This window comes from Juglans microcarpa x Juglans regia, chromosome 2D, assembly GCF_004785595.1.
Source record: "Juglans microcarpa x Juglans regia isolate MS1-56 chromosome 2D, Jm3101_v1.0, whole genome shotgun sequence".
In the NCBI taxonomy this organism is placed as follows: Eukaryota; Viridiplantae; Streptophyta; class Magnoliopsida; order Fagales; family Juglandaceae; genus Juglans; species Juglans microcarpa x Juglans regia.
The window spans coordinates 9,015,526-9,043,166 of record NC_054596.1 but is presented as its reverse complement, the minus strand read 5'-3'; the positions used below and the strand labels follow the sequence as shown (position 1 = coordinate 9,043,166).

At 36.8% G+C, this 27,641-nt stretch overlaps 5 protein-coding genes across 6 annotated transcripts; 3 read left to right on the top strand and 2 right to left on the bottom strand.

Annotated features, from left to right (window-relative positions):
• The first annotated feature begins 3,127 nt into the window (after positions 1-3,127).
• Positions 3,128-4,210, top strand: LOC121248365 (dehydration-responsive element-binding protein 1D). The gene has a single exon (XM_041146824.1). It carries the CDS (start codon positions 3,288-3,290, stop codon positions 3,924-3,926), a length of 639 nt encoding a protein of 212 aa, XP_041002758.1. The 5' UTR covers positions 3,128-3,287; the 3' UTR covers positions 3,927-4,210.
• Positions 4,211-4,953: 743 nt separating this feature from the next.
• On the bottom strand, positions 4,954-10,066 carry LOC121248338 (post-GPI attachment to proteins factor 3-like). The gene is given in 6 exon segments (XM_041146786.1): positions 4,954-5,484; positions 5,487-5,594; positions 6,957-7,144; positions 7,548-7,744; positions 7,847-8,108; positions 9,660-10,066. Coding segments are annotated over 6 exon segments (1,026 nt in total). The 5' UTR covers positions 9,755-10,066; the 3' UTR covers positions 4,954-5,308.
• A 5,336-nt stretch (positions 10,067-15,402) lies between these two features.
• LOC121248378 (uncharacterized protein ycf20-like) lies at positions 15,403-15,992 on the top strand. The gene has a single exon (XM_041146839.1). It carries the CDS (start codon positions 15,403-15,405, stop codon positions 15,868-15,870), a length of 468 nt encoding a protein of 155 aa, XP_041002773.1. The 3' UTR covers positions 15,871-15,992.
• A 1,195-nt stretch (positions 15,993-17,187) lies between these two features.
• Positions 17,188-22,914, top strand: LOC121248313 (zinc finger CCCH domain-containing protein 48-like). Of its 2 annotated transcripts, XR_005937420.1 has the most exons (10): positions 17,188-18,548; positions 18,708-18,803; positions 19,409-19,498; positions 19,653-19,754; positions 20,331-20,477; positions 20,636-20,755; positions 20,856-20,915; positions 21,907-21,949; positions 22,218-22,315; positions 22,443-22,582. XR_005937420.1 is itself a non-coding variant. In XM_041146747.1 (9 exons), the coding sequence occupies exons 1-9, from the start codon at positions 18,123-18,125 to the stop codon at positions 22,582-22,584; spliced, it is 1,281 nt and encodes a 426-aa protein (XP_041002681.1). In that variant the 5' UTR covers positions 17,201-18,122; the 3' UTR covers positions 22,585-22,914. The 2 variants fall into 2 exon arrangements, 1 of the variants encoding a protein (XP_041002681.1); XM_041146747.1 differs by lacking the exon at positions 21,907-21,949 and having other exon boundaries at positions 17,201-18,548; positions 22,443-22,914.
• Positions 22,915-23,401: 487 nt separating this feature from the next.
• LOC121248328 (sorbitol dehydrogenase) lies at positions 23,402-27,039 on the bottom strand. The gene is made up of 6 exons (XM_041146769.1): positions 26,725-27,039; positions 26,497-26,564; positions 26,183-26,419; positions 25,179-25,469; positions 24,562-24,749; positions 23,402-24,031 (listed from the first exon to the last, which is right to left on the bottom strand). The coding sequence occupies exons 1-6, from the start codon at positions 26,849-26,851 to the stop codon at positions 23,839-23,841; spliced, it is 1,104 nt and encodes a 367-aa protein (XP_041002703.1). The 5' UTR covers positions 26,852-27,039; the 3' UTR covers positions 23,402-23,838.
• Between the last annotated feature and the right edge of the window lie 602 nt (positions 27,040-27,641).

Sequence of the window (27,641 nt, the reverse complement as noted above, 5' to 3'; positions counted from 1 at the left end):
GCTTGTTTATTAAAAAAACGTGCCACGTGCATTCCTGCTTGACAGTTGGATCCTAACCCGTATCTTCCATGAAAGTTCTAAAATGCTGCCGAATTTTCCCATTTAACTTCTCTTTTGACTGGGTAATCATTTGAAGAATATTCCTGTTGTCTATTGGGAAAAAAAATATCCCAAAATTTCAAAAAATCATTAAAAGTTAAATTTAAGATGATCTTATAAGGTGTTATTATTTTATTATTGGCCGGGAAAACTGAATTGAATCATTGTTGCCTATACAATAATAATTAAACACTTCTTAAATCAAACAGTATGAAATTTTAGCTGTTATTGTTGAATTGGAAGTCACTATAACAATAATGAAATATTCTAAGGTTGTCTTAAATCTATAGTCGAGTTCTTGAGGAATTTGAGATCTATGCTAGCTCTTTACTGTCTTTTAAAAGAAAAATACTATATACAACCGCCTTTGGAAAACCTTGGGGAATCGTTGCCCACGTGGAGATGAAATGGCCCGTTTCATTGGATGCCTCAAAACGCACCGTTGCCCAACGTCTTCTCCACGAAGCCAACCCTTCTCTTCATCTTCTCTACCCCTGGTTGTCTCTACGAACCCACGAAGCCACCATCGAAGACCACTTCATCATCGCCACTTAAAGCAACTCCTTCTTGGCTGTGAGCTCAATGAGGGAGTTGGTCTAGCTCTTCTTCTTCTTCGACTTAGAGGTGACCGCGGCGGACAGGGACGGAAAATCGGTGAGAGGCTCGGTTGGAATTCTGGAGATGGGTTGGTTTTCGTTCTGTTGTAGTTGGTGAAGCTCGGCCTCGTGTGGCTCGGAGTCAAGTGCCCAGGCACGGGGCTTGGCCGAAGGAGACACTATTGACGCCATAGCTGTTCTTCCTATGCCTTTTTTTTTTTTTTTAGCCGAAGATTCATATTAATAGCACTGCCATAGAACAAGTTTCACTGAGTGATTCTATACATCAATATTTTGAAGAATGGGGACAGAAACTCCTTTTATAAAGAATGGAAATAAACCAAAAAAGGGGGAATTGGATTTGGTGGAGAGAGCGGTTGCCCTTGCTGTACAGACCACAGAGGTCGCTTGCTGTGCTCTGTAATTTCTGTAACAAAAGTCCAAGAGGAACACTTGAACAGAGGTTCGGTTAAGATGCTCTCTAGCTTAGAACCAGTTGACCAAGATTGAAGTTTCAGGGTCGAGTCTGAGGTTGTAGAAACAGGAGCGGAGTTCCCCATGTCCAAATGGTTCTTCTTGATTAGCTTTGGATTTTGTTAACTTTTGAACATCTGTATGTGACATCAAATCGTGTGGTTCTTGAGGAATTTTATGTTCTGCTCAACCAGATTCATCCTTGGTGGTCTTTTCTTTTTCCATTTCATTTTCTTCTACTTTGTCTACCTCCTGAATCTCCTGTTTCTTTGTTGCTTCAAGTTCAAGCCCCTTTTTAGTTTTTACCAACCTCCTTTCTGCAGGTTGAGAATCTCGGTCTCTTTAATTTCCTCATTAACTCTCTCCAACAATGTTTTTTCTAGAAATCTCTTCACCAATCGTAGTAATTTCAAATGTCTCTTTCACCGTTTGGCAAAAATGAGTTTGGGATAAATATGTTAATGATAAAATTTAAGAGATGGGCTTTTTTTTTTTTTTTTTTTTTTAGCAGAGAAATGCTTAAATGTATCATGAATTTTGATTGTGATCTAGTTTGCTATGGGAAGAAGAAAATATCAGCTTTTTACTTCGCTTCTCGCTTCCTTCTTTCCCTTTTTCTTTGTTTGCTTTTTTTATTTTTGCATTCTTTTCTTTTTTTCTCTTCCACGTAGGCTAATTGGTTATCCCACGTTTACGCAGGCCGGTTGTACCTAGCAGTTTTGTTTTTAAAATGACCTTTTATTCTATTATAGTATTTGAGTAGATGCTTCCTTTCTTTTTATTTTTCTTTATTTTCACCTGTTTATCAAATGTTAAAAAAATAAAATTTCTACGTGTAGTCATTTTTACGTACTCTATTAATATGATTGACTGCATCACTTTTTTTTAATATAAATTAAATATTTTAACCAATTACATCAACGGAATACGCAAGAAGTATACAAAAATAACTGCAAAACTCTAAAAAAAATCTCCCTAACAAATTAAAAAAATAATATAAAAAGTGATAAAAAAAATGAAAAGAGAAGGGTTGTTCTTAAAAACAAGAGTATTGTTATTAGGTCATCTGAAATTAACTACTTAGATGATCATCTTGACATTGCACCACCACGTGGTACCAATTGGTCTATTAAAAGAACATAAAAAAATATATTCAAACTAAAAAGATATCTAAAAATACAAAAAAAGAAATATTGAAATTTCAGTTTTTCTCTACTTTTTAATATTTGTATTCATAATTTTTTTTAATAAATTACGCCGTACCTATGCAATTTAGGACTCGTTTGTTTTCAGAGATGAGTTGAGATTAAAGTTAAAAAGTTGAATAAAATATTATTAGAATATATTTTTTAATATTATTTTTATTTTAAAGTTTGAAAATGTTAAATTATTTATTTTATTTTATATAAAAATTTTAAAAAATTATAATAATAAATTAAAATAAGATGAAATAAAATATTTTTTGAAAGCAACGAGCCCTCGATAAAAATGGGAGAGGGAGAAACATAAAGAATGTGCGAGGAATTGGTGAGAAGGGAATCCCACGCAAATGGATAACGAGCGTCAGCACGTACATGATAAGCACAGAGAGAGAGAGAGAGAGAGGGAGGGAGACAGGACCGTTCCTTGACTCCCAAACTGACACCTTTACAGATGATTCATTTCATTTTCTTACTAATAAGCACTGTTTAATTCCTTTCAATCAATAGTCTCTGAACCGGTCAAATACTCCACGTGTCAGCAATACACCTAAAGAGACCCACTTCCCTACAACTTGTCAAACTCCAGCTGGCTCCTAAACCCCATTCTTTATAATTATTATCATTATTTTTTTGTTCTACTTTTCTTTTGGGTTAGCTTTCCCCTTCAACTATGTAAAAACCGTGGCTTTCCCAGCCTGGCTCCTCCTCATCACTCTCCGTGTTTTTCCCCCTCCTTCTTTTTCATTCCCAAAGTAACGTATATATACACTCACTTTTATCCATTCTTACTTCAAACCAACACACCCTTTTTCTCATTGATCTGCTACACCAGCAAAAACTGATTGAACTTACTCCTCAGTACCCACTACTGCGTCTTCCACTATTCCATTCCTTCTCCAACTAACCAAGTACATACATGGATGATTTCTTCCAGTATTCCCCCGATTCCGAGAGTAGCTGTGGTCGCGTCGTCAACTTGTCTGACGAGGAGGTTCTTTTGGCTTCCAGGAACCCGAAGAAACGTGCCGGGAGGAAGAAGTTCAAGGAAACCAGGCACCCGGTCTACCGGGGTGTGAGGAGGAGGAACTCCGGGAAGTGGGTGTGCGAGGTCCGCGAGCCCAACAAGAAGTCCAGGATATGGCTGGGGACGTTCCCGACTGCCGAGATGGCGGCGCGCGCTCACGATGTCGCCGCAATAGCTCTGCGTGGGCGGTCCGCCTGTCTTAATTTCGCGGACTCGGCCTCGAAGTTGCCAAGGCCGGCGTCGGGGGAAGCGAAGGACATTCAGAGGACGGCGGCAGAGGCTGCAGAGGCGTTTCGGCCAGCGGATTTGATGGACACTTCGTCGGAAACGGTGGCGGAGGATGAGAGGCAATCGCCGGAGGGAGTGTTCTTTATGGATGAAGAAGCAGTGTTTGGGATGCCGGGGTTGCTGGCAAATATGGCAGAGGCGATGCTCCTGCCTCCACCAAATTGTGCGGGAGATGATGCTTTCAGTGGTGGTGATGACGTGGAAGCTTCAGCTGACATGTCATTATGGAGTTATTCCATATAAATTAGAACTCATAAATATAAAATCATATCATCACCCGGAACATATACCATATAAAGGTGAGAGTAATAGTAGTAGTGTTAGGAAACCGAATGGGTGATGAGATGTGTTTTGAAGTTGAAGCGGCCATCATTCCGTACTCTTTTTTTTAGATTGAGTGCGGCTACTGTGTGTCACTGTCATGTGTTCGATCTACATAGAGATGAGCATTGTATGTTGTAAGATAGCAAGTATTGGGTTATTATTATCATGATAGTCATCTGGGCACATAAAATGCCCAACAAGCAGATGCTGTGTAAGTTTCTATTCGTGCTTCATTGTATATATATATATATATATATATATATAATAAGTAGAGATGGCGAAGCCATAATATTATACATGAAAAAACTTCTCAATTTTTTTTTGTTTCGTTCTGAATTAAGGAAAGTTCTATGCGTCTCAAGTCTATATTGCTTTTCTAAGAGTGCTTGGATTTGGGGTTGATGGAAATGGAGCATCCACACTTGGAGTTTGAGCTAACCCCTTTTGCGGCGCAGAATTTCTTTTAATTCGGAATGGGGAAGGAAACGTATACTTTCTAATGAGTTCAATTCTGGGGAGTGTTTGGGAATTTCCTTTAAACATGAAATAAAGATATATTTTTTACACAATGGTTATATCACTCTTCCGAAGTTTATTGGATAGAAACTCAGCAGTCATGATGTAAACGTTGGTCAAAAAGAAATGGTTATATCAGACTGTTCCGAAGTTTATTGGATAGAAACTCAGCAGTCATGATGTAAATGTTGGTCAAAAAGAAGTGTAGCCGTCGAGCCGAATCAGAATGTACATTTGTCGTGCTAACTCCGATGATTGAACTTCTTCAGTGACATGACCCAAAACTCTGCCTGCAATCAGAAACCCAATGAGACCGTGGCTTCTGCCTACACCATGTTCAATTTGGCTCGCTCAAGAACTACAAATGTCTGCCCTCTTCATATATTCCTGCGTAAGCATGTATCTGTGATTCTAGATAAACACCAGCATCTAAATTAGCAAGGCTACACAATTTCTTTACAGTAAAATATAAGTTGCAATGGTTGTTTGCTTCTTATACATCTAGAGCTATGAAATTTCTAAGAGGGGAGGGAAAAAAAAAAAAAGAGGAAATGTAAACTCCATCACAGATAAACATCCCACATATTCATGTGGGAGAAAAAAAAAATGGTTGCTATCAAACAAAAAGCAAAACAAGGGGACACATTATGATAAGCACTTCAAAGAAATGCATACTCAGGAAGGAAAGAAGAGAGTACATTCCAATGTATTAACAGAGTGAGCGAGCATGTCATGTACTTGATGCATCCACCAGCTGATTAGTGCAGCCAATAGATTCAGATATGCTACTTCATCTTCTTGAGGAGAGATGATGTCCTATACTCTGCGTCATCCCTGATAAAACTCCACCATAAGTAAGTAAGAGGGATGGTGGTTGCATGCCAAAGTGCACGAGCATCAACAAATCCTCGGTAGGGTGGGAAGTCTTTAGTTTCCAACAGCATTGCGAGGCCTCCCCCACAACCACCAACCACAACTTCCAGCGGGATGGATGGCGAGTGACGCCAGCCCAGATTGCCCATACAAGAAGATGAATGACACCCATGATCGCACACACTTTCACGTTCAAACCTGCAATACAAAGTGGGTTTTCAACCTAGAACTCGTCACCCAACATGACTCCTATTCCAACTTCACGTACATATTATGCATGTAGCTTTTTCTCTAAAGAGATTTCAACTTTTAAACTTCGCTGATAGGTATGGTAAATATATTGAGGGATCATGATAGAAATTGATCAATTCCAGAACTCCATGCTGGTATTTTACACACATGATACCTTTACTTCTCTCAAAAACTTTCTAACTCTGTTTTCATTATTATTGATGAACACAATAACAGGTTCAAAGGCTGCTTCACTATAATAGACACTTGAGCATGTACCATCATAAAGTTGATTGCATTTTCAATTCCCAATAAATGCATAATAAAACAATTCTGGGAACTTTGAATTATTAGTGATCCAAACAATGAGGTACCAAGAAATATTGTTGTACTGGTCAGATATTATTTGTCTTACATAACCAGAAAGTCCACACAGACAGCATTCTCCGTGAATTTTCCTTGGATATAGGTAAAAAATGAGATAATTGTTGCGAGCATAAAATATTTAATTACAATATTTGAAGCTACTTTGAGAATTCAAAGTTATCGAATCCAACCACAAAATAATATGGATCAACTTACAGGGAAACAGATATACTGAAATACACAACATTTTTTCAACATTTTTCAAAGAACATATTAATAAAAAAATCTGTAACTATTTAATTTCCAAAAAGCAGTTATATTTGAAGTTATGAAGAGAAATGCATGGGTAACATCATCGAAAAGGATTGATAGAAAGTATTTTATAGTGTATCTCAACTGATAAAAAAATTTCAATTGTGTCTCGATCAAACAAAGTTTATCAACATATTTCCACGTATAGGCAGCTAACAATATCAGGGTAACAGGGTTAGCTTAAACAAGGCTGTTGAGATAGATGAGAGACAAGACAAGAAAGGATAGAATGAAATACAAATCCACTCATGGGTAAATAGGGTATCAGTAATTCAGGAAAAAGTTGTGATATGGTCAATCAAGATGGTAAATTGTGTGGGAAAGGATCCAACAACCATGCCATCAGAGCCGAGAACAATGAAAAAATTTTGCAGGAAAGATCGCCCAAGATAGAAAAGTAACAAAAGTAAGCATGACCAGTCCCAAATAGCTGAGATAAGGGCTATTTAAAATAAACAATGCATTAAAACTCTACAGAAACTACCAAATGATCCAATCTTGGCTGAATGGAAACTAAAACTGCTGGTAGAGTACCCAAGCCATATGCAATGAAAAGTAAGAAAGACACATTTGTCACAATTGTACCAATAGTTTGGAATATTAATAACAAACATCATTCCTTAAGTGGAGATTAGTAGGAAAATGCTTTACCATGGTCAAGTTTGTAGAAGTTCAGATACAAGATATGGGTTGTCATAAATGCAATCAGTGGAGCAGCAACCATAACTCTTGCAGCCTCATCTCTCACATCAAAAGCTCGCAGTATTGCCAGAATCAGGCTAAACCCAAGTAAGGCCACAGCAGATGAATAATATAGCTTCTCTGTCAACTCCACATCTCTGTAAATATTTGAATCAAGAAACAGTTAACAACATAACGCAACAAAAATAAACAAATAATTTCCTCCAGTGATAACTAATTTCGTAAGTTTTAAACAAAAGCAGACAAAAGAAGCTTGGAAATAAAGATCCACAATATGTTTTCCCCTCCGCGGGATGTGAACGGCACTAGGTTTCTGAGCATGTCTCGAGTTGGCCATCCCTATTTTAGAGCTAATATCACAAAACTCAATCCACTTTGTCTCAAAGTGCGCCAAGAAGGATGTGCAATTACTAACAACCAGAATACAAATATTAATAGATCATTTATGTGTGAAGTAAAATGATATTTCTTGTTTTTTGAGTATTTTATACACTGCTTACATTATCCTTTAAATCTAGCAGTGATGTAAGGGCTGCTTACCGACTGTGAAAAACAGCACTCCAGAACCAGCAATTCATGGATAAAATCCCATAGATATGCCACAAGCCAGTATACTCATAATAAGACTTCTTATCAGGCCTCAATGGTAACTTGTAGTATAAAAGGATGAAAAAGGATAGCCAACCATGAAATTGCATAGAAAGATTGAGGGCAGACAGAGCAACAGCAACAGGTTCCTAAAAAATGAAAGACATTTATATGTAGAATGTGTAAGCAATTATAATCAAGGTAATAACCATTTCACACTAAACGGCTCTCCTAAAAATTGACGTAACAACCTGAATCCCATAAACACGCTGAAATGGCCACTTCCCATGATATTTGACAGGCTTATGACCAAGCTGCTCTCTTTCTTCCTCCCTACTTAGCATGCACTGGTATCTACAGTCACTGAGGCAGTCCCATTGTTTCCACCTCAGATAAAGTGGTTCTTGCAGATACCATGGACCATCGATAGATTTTCCATCAGATGAGAATTTACAATGATGGAAACATTTCTCCCCTACGCAACCAGTTTTCTCGCACTGGTCCACACAAGCCCTGTAAAAGACAAAAGAGAATGGAAATGACTTGTTTTAAAACTATAAGGATAAATATGCGTAAACTGCCAAATCAGAAAGAAAAAGTCATGAATAAGCAAGTTTCCTGGTTGTAATTGCCAAATTAAACCATGTAGAAACTAATTCTTTTAATTTGTAGAATGTACTTGAAATCCCAGGTAGATTCAGCTCTCCAACCTAAACTTAGGATATTGCTAGAAAAAAAAAAGTACTTTTTACCTCTCACAGTCAATTATTTTGGCAGGTTATGTTTTCCAGAAAATTTTGTTTTCATATTTTCTATGTTTAGAGGCACTGAAAAATACTTGTCAGGTGAAAGCTTTTCTTGATCAACCAAACATTATAGATGAAATACCTGAAAATGATGCTTTAAAAAACAAGTCATTCTTCGGAACCCGAGTCCTACTCCTATCTTCCGTCTTTTCCCATATATTTTTGTCTATTATCTGTCTTTTGGATCTCTCAATCCTCACTTCTTCACACAGCACCAGCTCCCCCTCTCTCCTCACCCCACACACCACGACCTTCATCTCAATCCCCCCATCGCCCCCTAATAACTCCTATGCACCACCACAGCCTCCTTCCCTCACTCCCTGGCACCACGCCCTCAAATGCACCATCCCCAACTCCTAATTTACCATCCTCGAATCATATCTGTTGCCGTATCAGCTAATAGGCTTTAGCATGATTGGTTTCTATGGTATTAGATCCAAACCAACAGTGAAAAACCATGTTCAAAATCTTAACCAAATGACAAACAAATCATTTCTTGAAAAAATCTTGCTAGTTCGAAACAATCGGAGGTTTAACATCCAAGAAAATGGATGAAGTTCTTCTAATTTTGACCGAGTGTTCCTTCTTACAAACATTAACAATACTCAAGTACTGCCTTCTCCAATAACTTTATTCATTACACAATAACCTTAGGTTCACATAGCCTCTAGAGAGGCCTCGTTTGTTTTCACAACTACTCTCAACTCATCTAATCATTACAACTTTCTCAAATTTTCATACAAAATAAAATAAATGATTCAATTTTTTCAAATCCTAAAACAAAAATAATATTAAAAGAATATATACTAACAATATTTTATTCAACTTTTCACTTTAATCACAACTCATCTCATCTCATATCATCTCATCTGCAAAAACAAACGGGGCCGCACACATCTCCTCCAGTAACTAAATAATCTTAAAAGATTGAGGAAAAAAAAATTAATTATCCTGGAAAGATTTATCTAGCAGTACTAAATTTTATAAATCTCAAACTTTACGCGATTACCCTCACATTCAAATTTATCTAATTGTTTAACTTCCACTGTATCAGAAATTCGAAAGTAGTACTTCTCCACTGCTGCACAGGTATTATAAGGTAAACAAACTAATCTTCTCCATCAAATAGTGCAACCATCAATATTTAAATTTGGGGGAAAAGAAAGGCGGTTACATATTTAACCGATTATGATAATACAAAAAGAAATTTGAAAAATTAGAGCAGACGTAAAAGATAAAAGAACAAAAAGAAACTTACCTGTAAACCGGATCAGCGTCACCAGTGCTAGCTTCTAGAGCACGAACGAGACAGAGAAGTGCGGAGAAGAGCAGAATCCCATGAAACCGAGCCATCCGATTCGTTGAAAATGGAAGTCAACAGGAGAGAAAAAAGAAAAGCTCAGAAGATTTCTAGAGAATCAAGGGCGATGCATAAGGATCACAAAGACGATGCGACAACTCGCGCTCCATGGAATCAGATAAAGGACGGAGTCGATGGCTCACGAACTGTGGTCAGTCTGCCAGGCGGGCGAGCTTTGGGCGTTTGTTTGAGGGAGTGAATCGGTTCATAATCGTGGGGTGAGATGTAGCAGATTGAGAGACCAGAATCTCTCGTGATGAGGGGTGATTCTCAGAGCCCCAGAGGCGATCCACTACTGAACACGTGGACACCCACATGAGACTTATAATTTTACTATAATGACCCTCCTCAACTTTGTATTGTATCGGGATTTGGGGATTATAGACTTGTAAGGGCGATCTGAAGGTTTTGGATTTTTTTTCTTCAAATGCATCTTTCGTGACACATTCCTCACATATTATACATGATGTTTTATTTTTATTTAATATTTGTTTTGTTAAATTAAATAAATTCTTCTATTTAACATCTATACATCATATATTAATAAATAAAAAATAAAAAAATATATGTGATATGTAATATAAGAATAATAAATAGAAGGACTCTTCTTAAAAATAAAGTTTCGTTGAGAGAAGAACCACTCAATGAAAACTTTTCCTAATATATGGTTAAAGATGTCCAATTGCGGCAAGATTTGTTCTTCTAAACTTATTATTATTCTTTGAAAGTATATGGCTAAAAAGCTGAAGCTATGATCACATAATTAATTATAATTTAGACTCATGATAGGGGTTGGTTTGTATTCATAAGGTGAGTTGGTTTTAGATGAAAAATTAAAGTAAAAAAAAAAATATTATTAAAATATTATTTTTTAATATTATTATTATTTTAAGATTTAAAAATATTGAATTGAGATTTGAAAAAGTTAATTTATTTATTTTATTTTGTGTGAAAATTTGAAAAAATTATAATGATGATATGAAATGAGATGAAATATTTTCTGAATCCCAACGAGACCTAAATAAGCCCCGGAAGAAAAAAACTAAAAGGAAAATCTATTTAACTGTGACCTAATTATATATAGGAATATCTACCGTTGGAAAAACTTCGAGCATGGATTGAGATGAATTAGCTAGCTATAGAACACATGCATGTAAACAACCTGAGTTTACATATATATATATATATATAAAAGAGTCTAAGACACTTCACTGGTAAGTTTTTTTCTTTCATGAGATACGATACCCTTTTTTTTAATTAATTAGTAAATAGATTAAATTAGGTGATACGATGTGATCTATTATTTAAATTGATTGAGTTAGAGTTTAAAAGTTTAATTCTTTTAGCTTAATGAGTTAGGTTCGGATAAATCCATATAATCAAACGTCCATAACTTAACACGATCTACAAATACGAATTGTCACTCTTAGAGACAGTATTTTGATAATTAAAGAATACGTAAGCATATAATCATTCAATCCTTTGAAATATACTATAAAGGATGTTATAGATGCGTAGACGATCTTTATAAAGAATAAAATGAGAATGTGGTATATAATATTATTATCTTTTTATAATCAACTCTAGTTTCAATTGACTCGGTTTTTATCATTTTTCTATAAAATATATAACAAATATAATCTAGATTTTCTGTATGGATATATTAGATGATCTATGCATTTATAACATTATTCATAATATATTTCAAAGGATTGAATGATTATATGTTCATGTATTCTTTAGGAATAATGTTATACATCATATTCTCATCTCACTTTCATCCTACTATATAAGATGCGGTACATTTATCATTATTGCAATTAGGCCTGTGCATAAAAGTTGATGATCGGGTCTGTCTGTGCAACTAGACCCGACCCGGCCCAACCGAGAGATGCGGTTTCGACTAGCTTGCGGGTCGAACCCACTAAAAGTAAAAATGATTTGACTACATGTTTTAACAGCTCAGGAGATTTCAATCCCTAGCCACCAACCCTCTAATCCTCTCTAGATCTCACTCCCCTGCTGCCATCCCTCCCCATTTCTCTCTATGATCATCATCATCGCCGTCTTCTCTGTTCATCATCGTCGTCACCTCTATTCATCATCGCTTCTTTACGTTCGTTCATGATGAAGTCTTCGATTTTTACAGAAATCCACGGGTACTAACCTTGTAAACCGGCTATGTTTCCAACCTCAGGAGGTATCTCCTCAAAGAGATTATTTACATTCAGATACAAATCACTTAGTCCAGTCAAATTTGCTATTTCTCTTGGTATCTCTTTGTAGAGAGAGTTATAATGCAACTAGAGCCCCATTAAGTGCCTGAGCCCAACAATAGCTAGAGAGATATTGCATGAGAGCCCCTTTCACTGCAACAAAATGTTCGCCACTTGACATTTCTCATTGCAGGCAACACCTTTGAAGGAACCGTCACATGGGTTACCATCGATGGTCCATGAAGATAGGTACAGGCTCCGTGGGCCCAAATCTGCCTTAATGCCCATGAGTGCTCTAAGCTCTAGATTTGCATAGACTCATGTTGGGCTCGTTAACAAAAAGATGACATTAACATAGAATAGAAATGCAGTGGAACCCATTTTTGGTGTAGTCTCAAACTAGTAGAAGCAGCGCTGGTTTTTATCTCTCTCTCTCTCACTCAAAACAAAAAGGGTCTCTTTCTTCCCTCCCTCGATCTTTATTTAATTGTTTCTATCTTGCAAGGCTGAAAATGGCTGCAAGGAAGAGACAAAGAGAAGTGGAGTGTTGTAGTGGGAAAAGTCAGCATCTCGGACCTCGGGCAAGAATGAGATGGAACCTATGGAGATGTGGCGGTAGGATTGAATGACTTTTGTTGAACAATAATGAAGATTATTAGAGCTCTCAGCTGCATGCATAGTAGTTTGAAGTTGTGGTGACGAGATGACAGTCAAGGATTATTACGAGGCATTGAAGTAATTTTAAGAGAGAGAGAGATCTTGTCAAGCCAAATATATTGATATAAACTCTGTTTTTGATAAAGTTGGGCATGCATGTAGTCAAACTGAGGCTTTTTAATTAGTAGGTGTTATAATGGATTGACTTGACTCGGGTCGGGTTGGACTGGTTAGTGCTAGCCTAGAAGTCGGGTCGAACCGAATCGGGACTAAATACAGACTGAATTGGTTGGGTTGCATGCCTAATTGCAATAGTGATAAATGTCACATTTTATATAATGAGATGAAAGTAGGATATGCAATAGTGATAAATATGTCACATCTTATAAAATGAGATAAAAGTAGAATGTACAATATTGATAAATATGTCACATCTTATATAATAGAATGAAAATGATAAAGTAATATGGTGTATTGAATTTTTCTTATAAAGAGAATTTCTCACCTTTAGATCAACAAAAACAATTAAACAAAATAGTTGTACTAATAAATTATCAACAAAATTAAGAAGCACCATGACGAGTATTTGTTCTATGCATGGGAATAATGTGTCTTGTTTGAATAATGTTATATACATCTGTAGAATGTTCAAGCGTAATGTAATCGTTTTGAAAAAGAGTGAGGTTTACTATTAAAAAATTTATTTTTATGTGAATTTTATATTTACTCATTTTTCTAAAAAATATTACACGACATTTATATACTCTACGACTACAAATATCATTTGTCCGGTTTAAAAAACTACCCGTCCAAATAGTTCCATTTGGCGTCTCATCTTTTTTAACGACCAAAACTTGTTGTTAAGACGATATTGAGTTGTAGCAATAGAACTACCCACACGTTATCTAAATGGAGGACTTCGCCACCAACACAGCGTCTTATGGGGTGAGAAAGGCATCGCCTCCTCGCTCCTCCTCTGCACACCTCTTGGGCAGTTACATCTCTCCCTCTGTCTCTCTCTCGTTTGTTTGCGGCAACGAAGAAGAATGGAGCTTGTGAAGCCTCTGCATTTGAAATCCTAGGTTTGATTGAGGTATTTTTTTTTCTGCTCTTTTATTTTCTCTAAATTTTTGTTGGATTGAATTCATTTGAGTTCTTACGCAAGTGGTGATGGGTTTTCTTGCAAATAAAACTTTTTTCTCATTCGTTCGTGTATGCATTTGAAAGTTATAGGATACTTTCTGGTGTTTATAGTTTTTTTTCGGAGGTTCTGAGTGCTGGGATTTTGATCGCTTAACCTAATTTAGGTGAATATAGCGTCTACAAGATTCTAGTTTTTCCTAAGAAGCGACCTAACAAGTAAATCAACTTGCGTAATTTTTTTTTTTTTTTTTTATAAGCAATCAACTTGCGTAATTGTATATACACATATATAGCATAACATGGTATCGTTTATTTAATGTGGTTAACCCGGTGCCAATAAAAAAAAAATGTGTTTATTTCTGAACAATTTTGTAACGCCTCAATGGAAGGCCCATAACCACATAACCTATATTTCAAAGGACTAGTCAATGATATAATTGGACTCCCATTGAAACCTTATAAAGAGCAGGAACTTTTCCTTTCCAAGCAACGTGGAATCTCATTCACCACCTATCTTTATCCGGTATCACAAACTTGTTTATGAGATTTGATTGGTTTATTTGTCCTAATAGTTGACACATCAGGTGCTTGAATATAAGGGTATGGAATCAACTTCTCAACAGATAAGACAACGGCGAAATGGTTTAGGGAGACTTTATTGAAGATGTACTTTTGATAGAGAAGAATAAAAAGATCTTCTTGCCGATATAGGACAGACTGTTGATGTTGCCAAGACCTGCATTTGTGCTAATGAACCAAGAAATGTTACTAACTGAATTGTTGTTTTGTATGTTATCGAAATGAATTGCGAAGGAACATGTTCTCTGGGTGTCAGCCACATCAAGGCAAGAACAAGGTTGTAAACTGGAGGGATCGGCTTGTACACACCCTGAAGAACATGTTCAAAAAGTCCTGCTAGAATCATAAACGCTCAAGTCAGTCAGATTTAGATTAAAACTAAGCAACAACTGTGATGAATCTTGAAAAAAAAAAGATTTATAATGATTAAACTAACCATGCAAACTACATAACTACCTGCTCAGAAAAAGGAGTAGGAGGGGTAGTTTTGAGGTTCTTGAAGAGGCCACTTGACTTTGCCAGGGCACTGCTGGCAATAACCAACCTTGTATGAGGACTGTGGCTCCAAGTTTTCTCACAGAAAAAATCCATCATAGCATAGCAGTAGTTGTCTGGCAGATCAGAGAGGTGATCTATGTTTTCAAAAACTTGGATGTCTCCATCTAGTTAGATCATCTTTCTGTACTCCACAAACTGTAACTTCCATCACAACCCTTCAGAAATCAGTGATATTCATAAATACGTTGTGAAGTGAATCGTGAATCTGGAAGAAATATGTCAACATCTATATGAAAAATCATGCATGATGAAACAACAATTTTTTTTTTTTTTTTCACTTTTGAGAATTTTGGAAGTTTGGTACAGTGAAAACCATACTGTAGTCTCTTATTACTCCCACTATTAACTGATACATGTTCTATTAGTGTCTTTATTGCTTGTGTTTTTTTTCTGTTGTCTATGTTAGAGATGTATTCTTATTTAATGTGCTTGCCTTCAACTTTCCTGTATAGGCATTGGGTTTGGTCCTTTTGGTAGTGATACTCTAAATGGCATATTCTGTGAGTTTGATCTCTACAGGCCTCCCGACAATTGGCTTGAGTCACCAAACCCAAGTTTCACTGAATAAATATGGACTATTTACTTTGAGATCCTCGCCTGGGCTTCTTCGTGTCCGAGCTGTGCAAGAGAATGGAGGGCCTCGAAGACTAGTTGACATTATCAGACTCGTGCCAGAGCTCTTGAGGAACTACTTTCGAAGTCCTTCTCGGAGGACTCTTTTTGGGGGAATCTCGCTGCTGGGCGGATTTTATATTGCACAGACAATCTCTCTGTCATTTGGAGCTTTAGGAGTGAATGATGTGATTGCTGCAGTTGTATGTGTTCTCCTGACAGAGTATGTGACAAAATTTTATTACAGCCGGCCCAAGGTAACATTCCCACTTGCTCTTCTTAACAATTTCAAGATGGGCTTCACTTATGGTCTCTTCATTGATGCTTTCAAGCTTGCCAGCTGACAATTCCTCATAAAGCACTTGTAGTTGTCTCGACAGATTTGGTTCTTGTAAATTTCTCTAGTTTCATGTTCATATTCGAATATGTAGTAAGATAAGATACATTTTGCATATTCAATCTAGTCATACTATATATTTCTGATCTTTCTGTCTTTTTGTCTCCCTTCCGTTTTTCCTCAATTTTTTCTTCTCCTCTACCTATGTAGTTATACTAATTTTATAAAAGCCTCATTTCTTTTATTACTTAATTCAGGAAACTCACTCTCTCTCTCTCTCTCTCTCTCTCTCTCTCTCTCTCTCTCTCTCTCTCTCTCTCTCTCTCTATGAAGAAAAGCTTAGTTGAATGCATGGACGTTACCAGAACAGTATGTCGTGAACCAAAAACAATATGTGCAAACCACAAAATAAAGGATATCTTGCCCTCTGCTAGTATGTTGTCTTGCGTGCTTGGTTCTTTTGTGGGTCAAATGCAGATTACCCAAGCAATAACATATTTTATCGTGAATCCTAGTCGTTTAGGAAAGATGGAATTTGTTTGAGTATCCTTGATCCAATAGTATTTGTTTAAATCTTGAATCTTTACGAGCTGGTCCTTCCCTTGACATGGCTCAGAACCGAAGAGAATTGCTCTCTAATATCATGCATAGCAATTTGTGACCGAGGTAATCTTCTTGTTTGGTACATTTTGTGAGATGATTCGATAGGCTTATTGGGTTAAAGAGTTGATAACAGAGAATTAGTGTTTTGATAATGAAAAATTTGTTTTGTAAGAGGTGTTGACAGAGAATTAGTGTTTGTAATTGATGATGTTACTGGTTTAAGCGTTTTATTTGGGAAAAGAACGTGACCCTGATCCTACCATTCTTCTGTCCTACTATTCAGTTCTTTTTCAGTACAAAAGAGAGAGAGAGAGAGAGAGAGAGAATGGCTAATTATCGGTACGCTCGAATAAAGAAAAGGATTCATTTTCGGTTCTACCCGCAGCTGTCGGTTGGCGTGTACTGTGTGAAAGGAGAACGATCGATCAGGAATTGAAAATGAAGCAGCCAGGATGTATACGATCTGATCTGGAGTATGAGTTTTCATGCATTGGAGCAGTGTGAGATTTGCAGATTATGGACACGAAGACGGTAAAGATCCCCTGTTGAGGAAACAGGGCTCTGCATAAACAGAAACATAGCATTAAAGAACCACCCAAAGCCGACTGGACACTCCTTGTGTCTAAGAAACTATTGTTCAACTATAATTCAATCTTGGACATGCGATTCTCTCGTTGCTTTTAACTTGTGTAAAATAAATAGCAAGGTGAACTCAACTCCTTTCTTCTTTTAGTTTTGACTCTCAAATCCAAACGTAAAAAGGCCTCGCTAAATTGCTAGACTTGTATTATCTTTATATCAATTATCAACTGGTACGTGTGCATGGCAATGAATCACCCACCATCTTGAAGAGTTTAAACTTGTTGTCCCTCCGATGCGTTTTTTGTGTAGTTGGAAAGAAAGGATAAAAGAAACAAGGATCACCGAGAAGTTTCCGAGTGTTTTGTTCACGCACAAAGCAAGAAAACAGAAAAAGAAAAAGAAAAAGAAAAAGGAGATCGAACCAAGTGCACAGGTTGAGTACTGGAGACCGGAGACGAGAGGTAGAGTTGTTATCTATGATCGGATGCATTGTGGAATTCAGTTCGGCTTCCCTTTCGTCTTGCAGGATAGAACTGAAAACGGCGTGCTAACTTCACACATCACTGATGGCCCGAACAGCCTCAGTAGCACGCACGTGGTAAAGAGAGAAATCTTTCGACTTACAGGGTACCTTTGTAATTTCACCTCTTCGTACTTCCGACTCGGTTTCGCACTGTATTTCTCCTCCAGTCCACCTACCTTCATTCCACCCCCGGAGGACAGAGACACCCCCAGATAGAGAGAGAGAGAGAGAGAGAGAGAGAGAGAGAGATTCGGCAAAACAGAAACAAAATTAGGGTTTCTGATTCTAATATTCTCAAAACATATCTCTTGCATACTCACGTTTGGAGGGAGAGATAAATTAGGTTTTCTGATATTTTCTAATTACGTTACTCATCCCCCGATTCTTCCAACTTAGATTTTCTACTTCCAATCCAAAATACTCAAAGACAAACAGTTCTTTATTATCCCACTGTCACTATCTCTTTCTCATTTCCAAAAAGTAACAAACTCTGAAACAGAGAGGGAGATAATTGGATCAAATTGATAAGTCAGAGATTGGGCATTTAAGCTATGGACTTAGACAGCGGTAACAAGCGTGTGTTCCAGAGGTTGGGTGGGCCCGTGGATCCCAAGAACCAAAAGGTCTGCTTCCATTGGCGGGCCGGTAATTGCACTCGCCACCCATGTCCGTATCTACATATAGAATTGCCACCTCCGCCTTCCAACGGCTCCTCCTCCAAACGGGCTCACGGCTTTGTCGATGACTCATCGGGCTTCTCGGGCCCCCGGGCCAGGACAAATTACACCGGTTCGACGTGGGGCCGTTCCCACGGCGGTGCAAATAGTAGAACGGTTAGGAAGCCGGAGAGAGTATCCAAGATTTGTAAATATTGGGTTCAGGGGAATTGTGGCTACGGCGAGCAGTGTAGGTTCTTGCATTCTTGGAGCTTGGGAGAGGGTTTTTCGATGCTAACGCAGCTCGAGGGGCATCAAAAGGTGAAGATTTTGGTTGGTTTTTTTAGTTCTTTTGGTGCTTCTTGCGTGTTGATTCGGCTAAATTTTTTGGGTTTCTGATACCTATAAAAAAATATTTGGGGACTGATGGTATTTAGGTTATGGGATTTCGTGGATTAATTGTAAATTTTTTGTGAACAGGTTGTGAGCGGGATTGCGTTACCATCGGGGTCCAATAACCTTTACACGGGCAGTAAGGACGAGACTGTAAGGGTTTGGGATTGCCAGTCTGGGCAGGTTGGTATCAACCTTTTGTTTTGTTGTGATATTATTGGCTTTGATTCTATTTTTCAGTTTTAGTTCATTTTGTATTTGGTCACCGGGAATCTGTGGGAAAGGAAGGGAAATTTATGGTTTGTAAGTCATATTTTCTACTAGTTGTACCCACTCAAAATGACGAATAAGATGACCTCAAACATTATGGCTAAATTTGTAATACTTATGGAATTAGCTAGCTAAACTTAACATTTTACTGCAATCATCAAATATATCGAGGGAATTAACTATTAAACGGAAGTTTGTTGTTGAGTCTGATTGTCTCAATAATTTCATGTGTTTTGAAAGCAATTTCCATATGTTTTGGATCACTTCTCTGATGCTAACGGAATGCAACTGTGGTGAGCAAACTTGCCGAAGTTCAAAAGACTAAATAGGTGTTGCTTTTAAAGAAGAAATCCTAGACTTGTTCTATCTGTACCATTTGTCAGTATCGATTGTGCTAGTCCTCTTGGAATATCACAAAAATTCAAAGTTGAGAACCCTCGTATTTTGCTTTGTTGAGATGAATTCAAAGAGTAGGCAACTTAATTCATATGTTATGGTTTTACCTTTCTCTTTTGCAGTGTATGGGAGTGATTAATCTCGGTGGTGAAGTAGGTTGTATGATCAGTGAAGGTCCTTGGCTCTTTGTTGGGATACCAAATATTGTCAAGGTAAGATGGGAGGCAAACTCAGGTTTGTGTGTTTTACTATAGTACAATGTTTATTATTCCCTTTTTGGTATTATGGTATGATTTTACTGTTCTGTTCAGCTTATACTCGTGTGAGTAATTCTGCCTAATTGGATTTGTGGCAATGGTGTTGCAGGCATGGAACACCCAAACTTCTACTGAGCTGAGTCTAAATGGGCCTGTAGGACAAGTTTATGCCATGGTTGTGGGTAGTGATTTGCTCTTTGCTGGTACGCAGGTAATTATCTGGATTTTTGAGTGTTTTCTTCTCTTATTATAAAAAAAATAAAATGAGTGTTTGCTTCTCACTCGTCATGGTTTCTTCTAAAACTTGTGGCGGTCTCATTAGACTTCCTGCTGTAGGTTTATAATGAATATCATACCGCATTACACGAACCATCTGATTGTTTTAACTATGTTATATGAATTATCAGATTTTTTTTACTTTTTTTTTTTTTTTTTGGGGCCAGGGGGGGGGGGGGGGATATAAAATTCAACACACTTAAGAAGGTATGAAGAGTGTAAAGAAAACCAAAATTGGAAAAAAGTGGAAGGGGATTTTTGTAGTTATGAGTAGACAGTCATGCATGTATCTCTACTCCCATCAGGATATTAGGGGGTTCTGAATATGTGATATCTACTGTAAATGAACATATGGTACACAAGGCCCCTTTCCTTGGAAGCTAACTTATCAAAAAGTTTCCTTGGAAGCTAGATTCAATAATGTAGCCTGAATCTCACCAAGGGAAGAGCCAGTGCATCTTTAGTAATTAGCATGTTTTACAGGATTGAAGGAAGATTTTCTTTGGTGCAGGATGGGTCTATATTGGCATGGAAGTTTAATGCTGTTACCAATTGTTTTGAACCAGCTGCATCCCTTAAAGGTCATACCCTTGGAGTTGTTTCACTAGTAGTTGGAGCTAATAGACTCTATTCTGGGTCCATGGACTGTACTATAAGAGTAAGTCGGTTTCAGTATTATATTTCTCCTGTACATCTCATCCTTTTGGTGTACTTCTAGGGTCTTGATTTGAAATTGCATTGTAGTTGGATTTGGTATCTCTTTGTCTGGCATTTTGACATTTTTTCTTTTCAAAATTTTGCATCCTTCTTTTTCAGGTCTGGAACCTTGAAACTTTGCAGTGTATACAGACACTTAAAGAGCATACTGCAGTTGTGATGTCTGTTCTTTGCTGGGACCAGTTTCTATTATCATGTTCATTAGACCAAACAATAAAGGTTGATGTCTCTAGTGCTTGTCCCATACTGTATTTACACATGTTTATCTTCATATGCACTAGAGCTATAAACTTTTTGCTTCCAATTTTTGTTTGTTCAGGTGTGGGTTGCTACAGAAAGTGGAAATTTGGAAGTCACATACACTCACGAAGATGAACATGTATGCTGTTTATGATGTTTTATTTAGCTTGGCCATGCATATTGAAATTTGATTTGCAAATAAGTTAGCCATATCAGAATTGAAGTTGTGTAGCTTGTTGATGCATTTGTTTGTAATATCTTAAATTAAGATGTTGAGACTGCTAAAATGAGCATCTTCGTTCAATCTTGGCATACATTTGTTGAGATTATGAAATTTATTTTGGGTCATCTAAACCTTGGGAGATTTTGTTGTAAAGTATGCTGACTTGTATTGAATTTTTTGTTCATATCATGAGATAGGCTTAAATGGGTTTTCCAGCTTTCCTTTATTGATACAGAATTTGGCTGTTTATAGATACTATACTAGAGTAACTGTGATTGCCCTTGACATAAGGTTTTGATTTACACTATTTCAGGATTCAAATGACCTAAACGATATTTCAGATTATTAAAAAATTTGTAACTAATGGAAATTTGGCATGTGTTAACTAAATATCTATTCCAGGTTTGGTGGTTTTCGAAATTTTTTTGCTATTGTAAGATCCATTTTCTTTTAATGGGACATTAAATATTGAGTTATTCAAAATACATATTATAATTTTTTTGTGGTTAACTAAATACACGGTGAAGTTCTTTTTTATGTGGTTAACTAAATACATATTGAAGTAAATTGTCACTGTGACAAATCATCAACAAAGACATATTGAGTTATTCAAAATACATATTATAATTTTTTTATACATATTATAATTTTTTTATGTGGTTAACTAAATACATATTGAAGTAATTGTCACTCTGACAAATCATCAACAAAGACATTGTATAAACTGAGACTCAATTAGCCAGATTTATTGACCAAAGCATTGGATCATAGTTAGGTTGAATTTATTTGTTCCAGTATAGATAACCTTATCTTAGTATTAGATCATATGTTTTATTTACTTATAAATGTATAAAAAAAATTATATTTTTATTTTATTTTATTGTTTTTTTATTCACTTCTTTTCTAGTTTTGGCATCCACTCAAAGAGTTGGGGTCTCCAATATTCCCGGGTGAATCATAATCTTATTACAAATGTTGAGTATGGGGTTGGATTTTTTTTTTTTTTTTTTTTTTTTTTTTTTGGGAAAGAGGGAGGTGGGGGAGGTGAATCTCAACTTCTTTAACTTATATCGGTATTGGATTATGATAGAAAAAGGAAATTATCGGATTGGGGTGGAATTACTTGTAGATTTAGGAAACATTGAATTACCATTGCACTGTCATACTTTATATCCTACTATAGTTAGTTTAGTGATGTTATGAATTTGGCTGCTGCAGGGCCTACTTACCCTCCGTGGAATGCATGATTCGGAAGCGAAGCCAATTTTGCTATGCTCTTCCAATGATAACTCTGTCCACCTGTATGATTTGCCATCGTGAGTGTTTTCTTGGTTTTAACTTGTCTCCCATCTTCTTGTTTTTTTAAATTTTATTTATTTTGGTTGTTTGTTTCCAATAACCAACTTAAATCTGTTTGTTTTCTTTTGGCATGTTCTGGTTTAGATTTACCGAGAGGGGTAAAATCTTTGCTAAACAAGAGGTTCGAGCAATTCAGGTTGGTCCTGGTGGCCTGTTTTTTACTGGTGATGGAGCAGGTCAAGTAAAAGTGTGGCAGTGGTCAACTGAACCAACAGCTAATGCCTGATGAGCGACCCTAATTTTTTCTCTTGGATTATATTTATCAGCTTAGTTCACTTTTTTTTTTTTTTTTTTCTCTTTTTAAGTTTTTATTTTCTGGTCTCTATGTAATTGGTGAGTTCGTGGAAGGAATTGTAAGATGAGAATGCCGGTTTGGGGTTTATAGTAGTTGGTGTTTTCTGTTTAGTAGCATCGAAGCTATTGTCTCCTTGCCGTGTCATAACTTATAAAGATATGCTTCTTGGACCATATCCAGGCTGTAAGATTTTGACAAATATTCATGAAAATTGAGCCAATATTCATATTGGTTGATGCAATATAGACAGATTTCTCGTCAGTGTGTTCTGCAACTCATCATTGTGTCCTATATTGTATATCGGTAAGCATTCATTTTTGTTGCAGATCTTAATACTAGAGTAGTGTCCTTCAGGTAATCAGATTCGCAGACTGTAGAACTTAGCATCAGCAGTTGTGCGTTTTGGTTCTCCGGTGGCCATATAAAGATTTTATAATGGTAAAAGGATTATTTCGTCGCTGTATTATTAGGATTTTTGGAATAGGTGGGGGTGTCCTTGCCTTGCTATCACTTACCAAGAAGCACAACATGCTGGTGACAGCATTTTTAATTACCCTAAAGCATCTTAATAAATTATAATGCCAAATTCTTTGTATCGTTGCTTTCGTAATCGGTAAACTTTCATAAAGTTGCTTTACCAGTGTTTGGTTTGTAGGATATGGCTCTCATTTCAATGGCATCTACCACTGTTTACAGAACCAAGATTATGATATAATGTCTAAACTAATCTGAGGAAAACACGACATCGTAAACAAGTGCAAAAGGTCTTTTATTTTTTGTAAGACAAGGAAACATAATTAAGTGCAAAAGGTCTATTATGATGCAAGGAATTTGAGATTAAATGATAAACGGTTATGTCGGAAGAAGAACCACCGACTTCAGGCATGCTTCATGCTAGTGGATAATAGAGCTCAGTCCCAGATAGCCAAGCCAATGTCTTGCAACGACTGCAATGGTAAGCCTTAGCCTGGGAGAGATGTCACTAACATCTGAAGTTCTGCATCTAGATACCACAAGAAGTCTATACAAGCCACTTTTGAGATAGGCAAACCACAAGAAGTTTATACGTAAGCTAGTATTTTTTTTTTTTTACCTCTTTTTTAATTATAACGGTAAACTGAGCTCTAAAAACCATTTTTACTATTAGTATCAAGACAATGCTGTTTCAGTAAAGCTTCTCCCACTTCATAGGTTAAACATGACCTTGATGGCATTACCACCTCGAGCACTGGTTTCAAAGGCTTCTTCCACCTCCTTCTGAGAGAACCCAAACCTGTGGGTTATAAGGGGCTTCACGTCGATCTTACCACTCCTTATAAACTCCAGGCAAAGCGGCCATGTGTTCTTATAACGGAAGATGCCAATCACATCAACCTCCCTGCAAAAGAATGAAAACTATCACCTCCAAAGGTTAAATAGAAAAGTCCGAAGAGTGAAAAAGAAAACTCACTATACCAAATTCATATCCCTATACTACCAGCCTAACAGGTTTCCATCTCAAATCAATAGTCCAACAACTTTTTCCAGCTAATTCCCCGACAATTGTATCCAAGATTATGTGCTCCTACTAATCACTTGGGCACATGCAACTCTCCATTCTATATGCACTGAGCAATTAACAGGCCACGCTGAACCCTGAGAGTGGCTTCAAAGGGATTATTATACAAGTGAGGTTTTGAATTCTTGACCGTGTGAGATGCTTATCAAGGTCTGCTTCCCACTAATGATAAAAAGGCAGATATATGCCCTTTGCCTTTTCCCTTGCATCCAATTCTTTTGCTCTCTAATTAGAACTTACAATGTCAACCTTTATGATTTTCCCACAAAACCAAGAAAGGAATTCTAGTTGTCACTAACTTTTACAATTCCTCAACCCAAAATATTCAATCATATGATAATATCCAGTACCTCGCAGCAGCTGGTGTGAGTGGGACAGTCATCTCGCTGTGACCCATTCCCACGAGGCAAACTTTCCCCCCTGGACAAGTCGCACTCAGTGCTGTTGACATGGTTTTATCGAAGCCTGCACAATCAAAGCTCACATCCACTCTGGCCCCCATTGCTTTATGTATTTGTACTACTTCTTCAGCTACATCCTGTAAGATAGTGAAGTTAAAAAATAGAAGTGTTGTGTCTTGAAGCAACAGCCATTGGAACTTGAAGCTATTCGGAGAAAAGAAAGGTAAAAAGAATAGTCAGTCAACAAAAGAATGGATCATAAATCTTCTTGTTGATCCGCTGTGAGAAGTTAGCATTTGTTTCAAAAATTAATGTTGCGACTTTAATAAGAGAACTAAGATAGACTGAGGTCAGATTGACAGGTTAAGGAACTTTTTTGGGCTAAGGCTAAAAAATAAATATTACCCAAAAGAACTGGAAAAAAAAGTAGCAAAAATGGAGCAAATTTACAAGATGGAGATATTTGACCACTGGAAGGGGTTGGAGGTGGGGATTGAGAGATGGATCTGTACGTTACAAAATTGTGGATTCTTTTTTTTTTTTCCAAAAAAAAGAAAGACTGAAACCTGAATATTTGTCGAAACTTTTGCAATCCCATCTGCACCAAGCTCTTTTGCAACTGATAAACGGTGGTCATCCACATCCACAATGACAATTCTAGGTGCTCCAAAAGCACGAGCTGCTAGCATCGTAACAAGCCCTATGGGCCCTGCTCCCATGACCAACACATTTGTTTCTGGACCAACATTTGCTCGTCGACAAGCATGAACACCAACACTTAATGGCTCACACATAGCTCCTTCCTCCAAGCTGACATTATCCGGCAATTTAAAACATAGGTCTGCAGGATGCACCACCTGCCAGAAGAAAAATGCATAAAAACGGCTTTTCTGCCCAATGAATTTAGTCATCACATTCAATTCTAGGCATCGGATGACCAGCCACCAGGATTATGGGAGGAATAGTCTACACAACCCAACTTATCAAAACTTAATTCAGCTATCAGCGAAATGAATTCACAATGGTGCTTTCATGTTATTAATCTCCCTTTTTCACATAAATAATGTTAATCCCTCTTAAGTTTATGAGTTGTTCACTCTTTCTAAACACACAAAAAAAAAAAAAAAAAAATCTAATAGATGTCGGCACTGTTAAATGAGTACCTTTTTAGCTACTTAAACTCACCTTTGTTTTGCCTTTCAAAACACTAGTAGGATAATGTGATAAGGTCATTATGATCATATGCGGTACTTGTCCCATGGAAAGGGTGGGGGGCTTGGGTACAGTCCAATTCTTCAGTATATATATGATGGCATGATAGAGCGCTTAAATTTGTTGAACAGAGCCGTAGGATTAAATGGGTAGATAAAATCATGATGAAGTTTCATAATCTTGATTCCTTTTTTAGCCTCTCTCTTGCAAAAAGATTAAGTAATAAACTCAAGGTTTAACTAACCAGAATGCTTTTACAAATGAAAATAAATAGGCATAAAATGTGATTCGTATTGTGCTGGGTGTATGTATGTTAAAGCAGAAGTCTAATATGGTTTGAGACGCTTCAAATTTTGACCTGATTTGCAAGAGAACCATGGACTGGTGGAGTGGCGAAAAACTTCATCTCTGGGCACAGATTGTATCGACCTTCTTTGCAAAGGTTGCAACGCCAGCAACTAATCCCAGGCTCCAGTGCCACGCGGTCGCCAGGCAACAGAGTCTTCACCTCACTCCCAACTTCCTCTATGATCCCGGCACACTCGTGCCCAATTACCATCGGCTCTTTAACTATAAAATCTGCACATCTCATGGTCTGAAAACACAGGGAACATTCAACATGGGTCTTAAAACAACAATTGATGCGGATTAAAGAAGTGGAAAAGGGTTTACCTTGAGGTAGTGAACATCACTGCCACAGATACCAACAGCCTTCATCCTAACTCTAACATCATGGGGTCCTAAGAAATATCCAGAAAGAATTAAGCAAAAGAGTCATTAGTGAATTTGCTTAAAAAAGAAAAAAGAAGAAGCGGAAAGCACAACCTCAATAACACTGTTAAAATTGTGACTGTTTACTTGATCCAAGAAAAGCAAAGAAAAGACAGATAAAAGTGATACCAGGTGAAGGGAGCTTGAAAGGCTGAATCTTGAGGCTGTTGATGCCAACAAGCCAAACAGCCATGTTCTCTTCTTCACCATCTCTGACTTCCTCAGCACCCCCCTGTGACATCCCGCCCTTACCCATTTGCTCTCTCTCTCTCTCTCTCTCTCTCTCTCTCTCTCTCTCTCTTAAAAGCTATGAAAGGTAAGATGTTGAAGGTTCACATTCTGTTTATCTTTAAGTCTGGAAAAGCAGTGAAGAAGAATGGAGGCGAATCAGATTCATTCAGCCGACGGATAACATTTTTGTTTATAAAAATCTGTATAAAATGTGGGATATTTTTCCGTTGACAGCGCGAATATCCAAAGATAAATTCAAGTTAATATGAGATGAATTAATTTTGATTATTTCATTCGCATCAAAATTTCACATTAAATTATTTATTTATTTATTATATAATAATAAAATAATATAAAAAAGATTTTACTTTCACTATTTACTCACAACAAATCCTCGAAAGTTATAAAGGGTCTATTTTTAATGTTGTATTTAGATGTTGAATTGAGTTAAATTAAGTTAAAATAAGATGATAAAATATTATTAAAATATTATTTTTTAATATTATTATTATTTTAAAATTTTAAAAAAATTAAATTATTTATTATATTTTATATTAAAATTTAAAAAAATTATAATAATGAATTGATATAAACTGAGATGACTTTCACAACCAAACCACTCGAGCAGCGAAGAGGAATGGAGGCGAATCAGATTCAGCCGACGTATAACATTTTTGTTTATAAAAATCTGTATAAAATGTGGGATATTTTTTCGTCATAGCACGAATAGCGAAAGTGAAATCCAAGTCATGAGATGAATTTAATTTTGACTATTTTATTTGCATCAAATTTGTATATTAAATTATTTATTTATT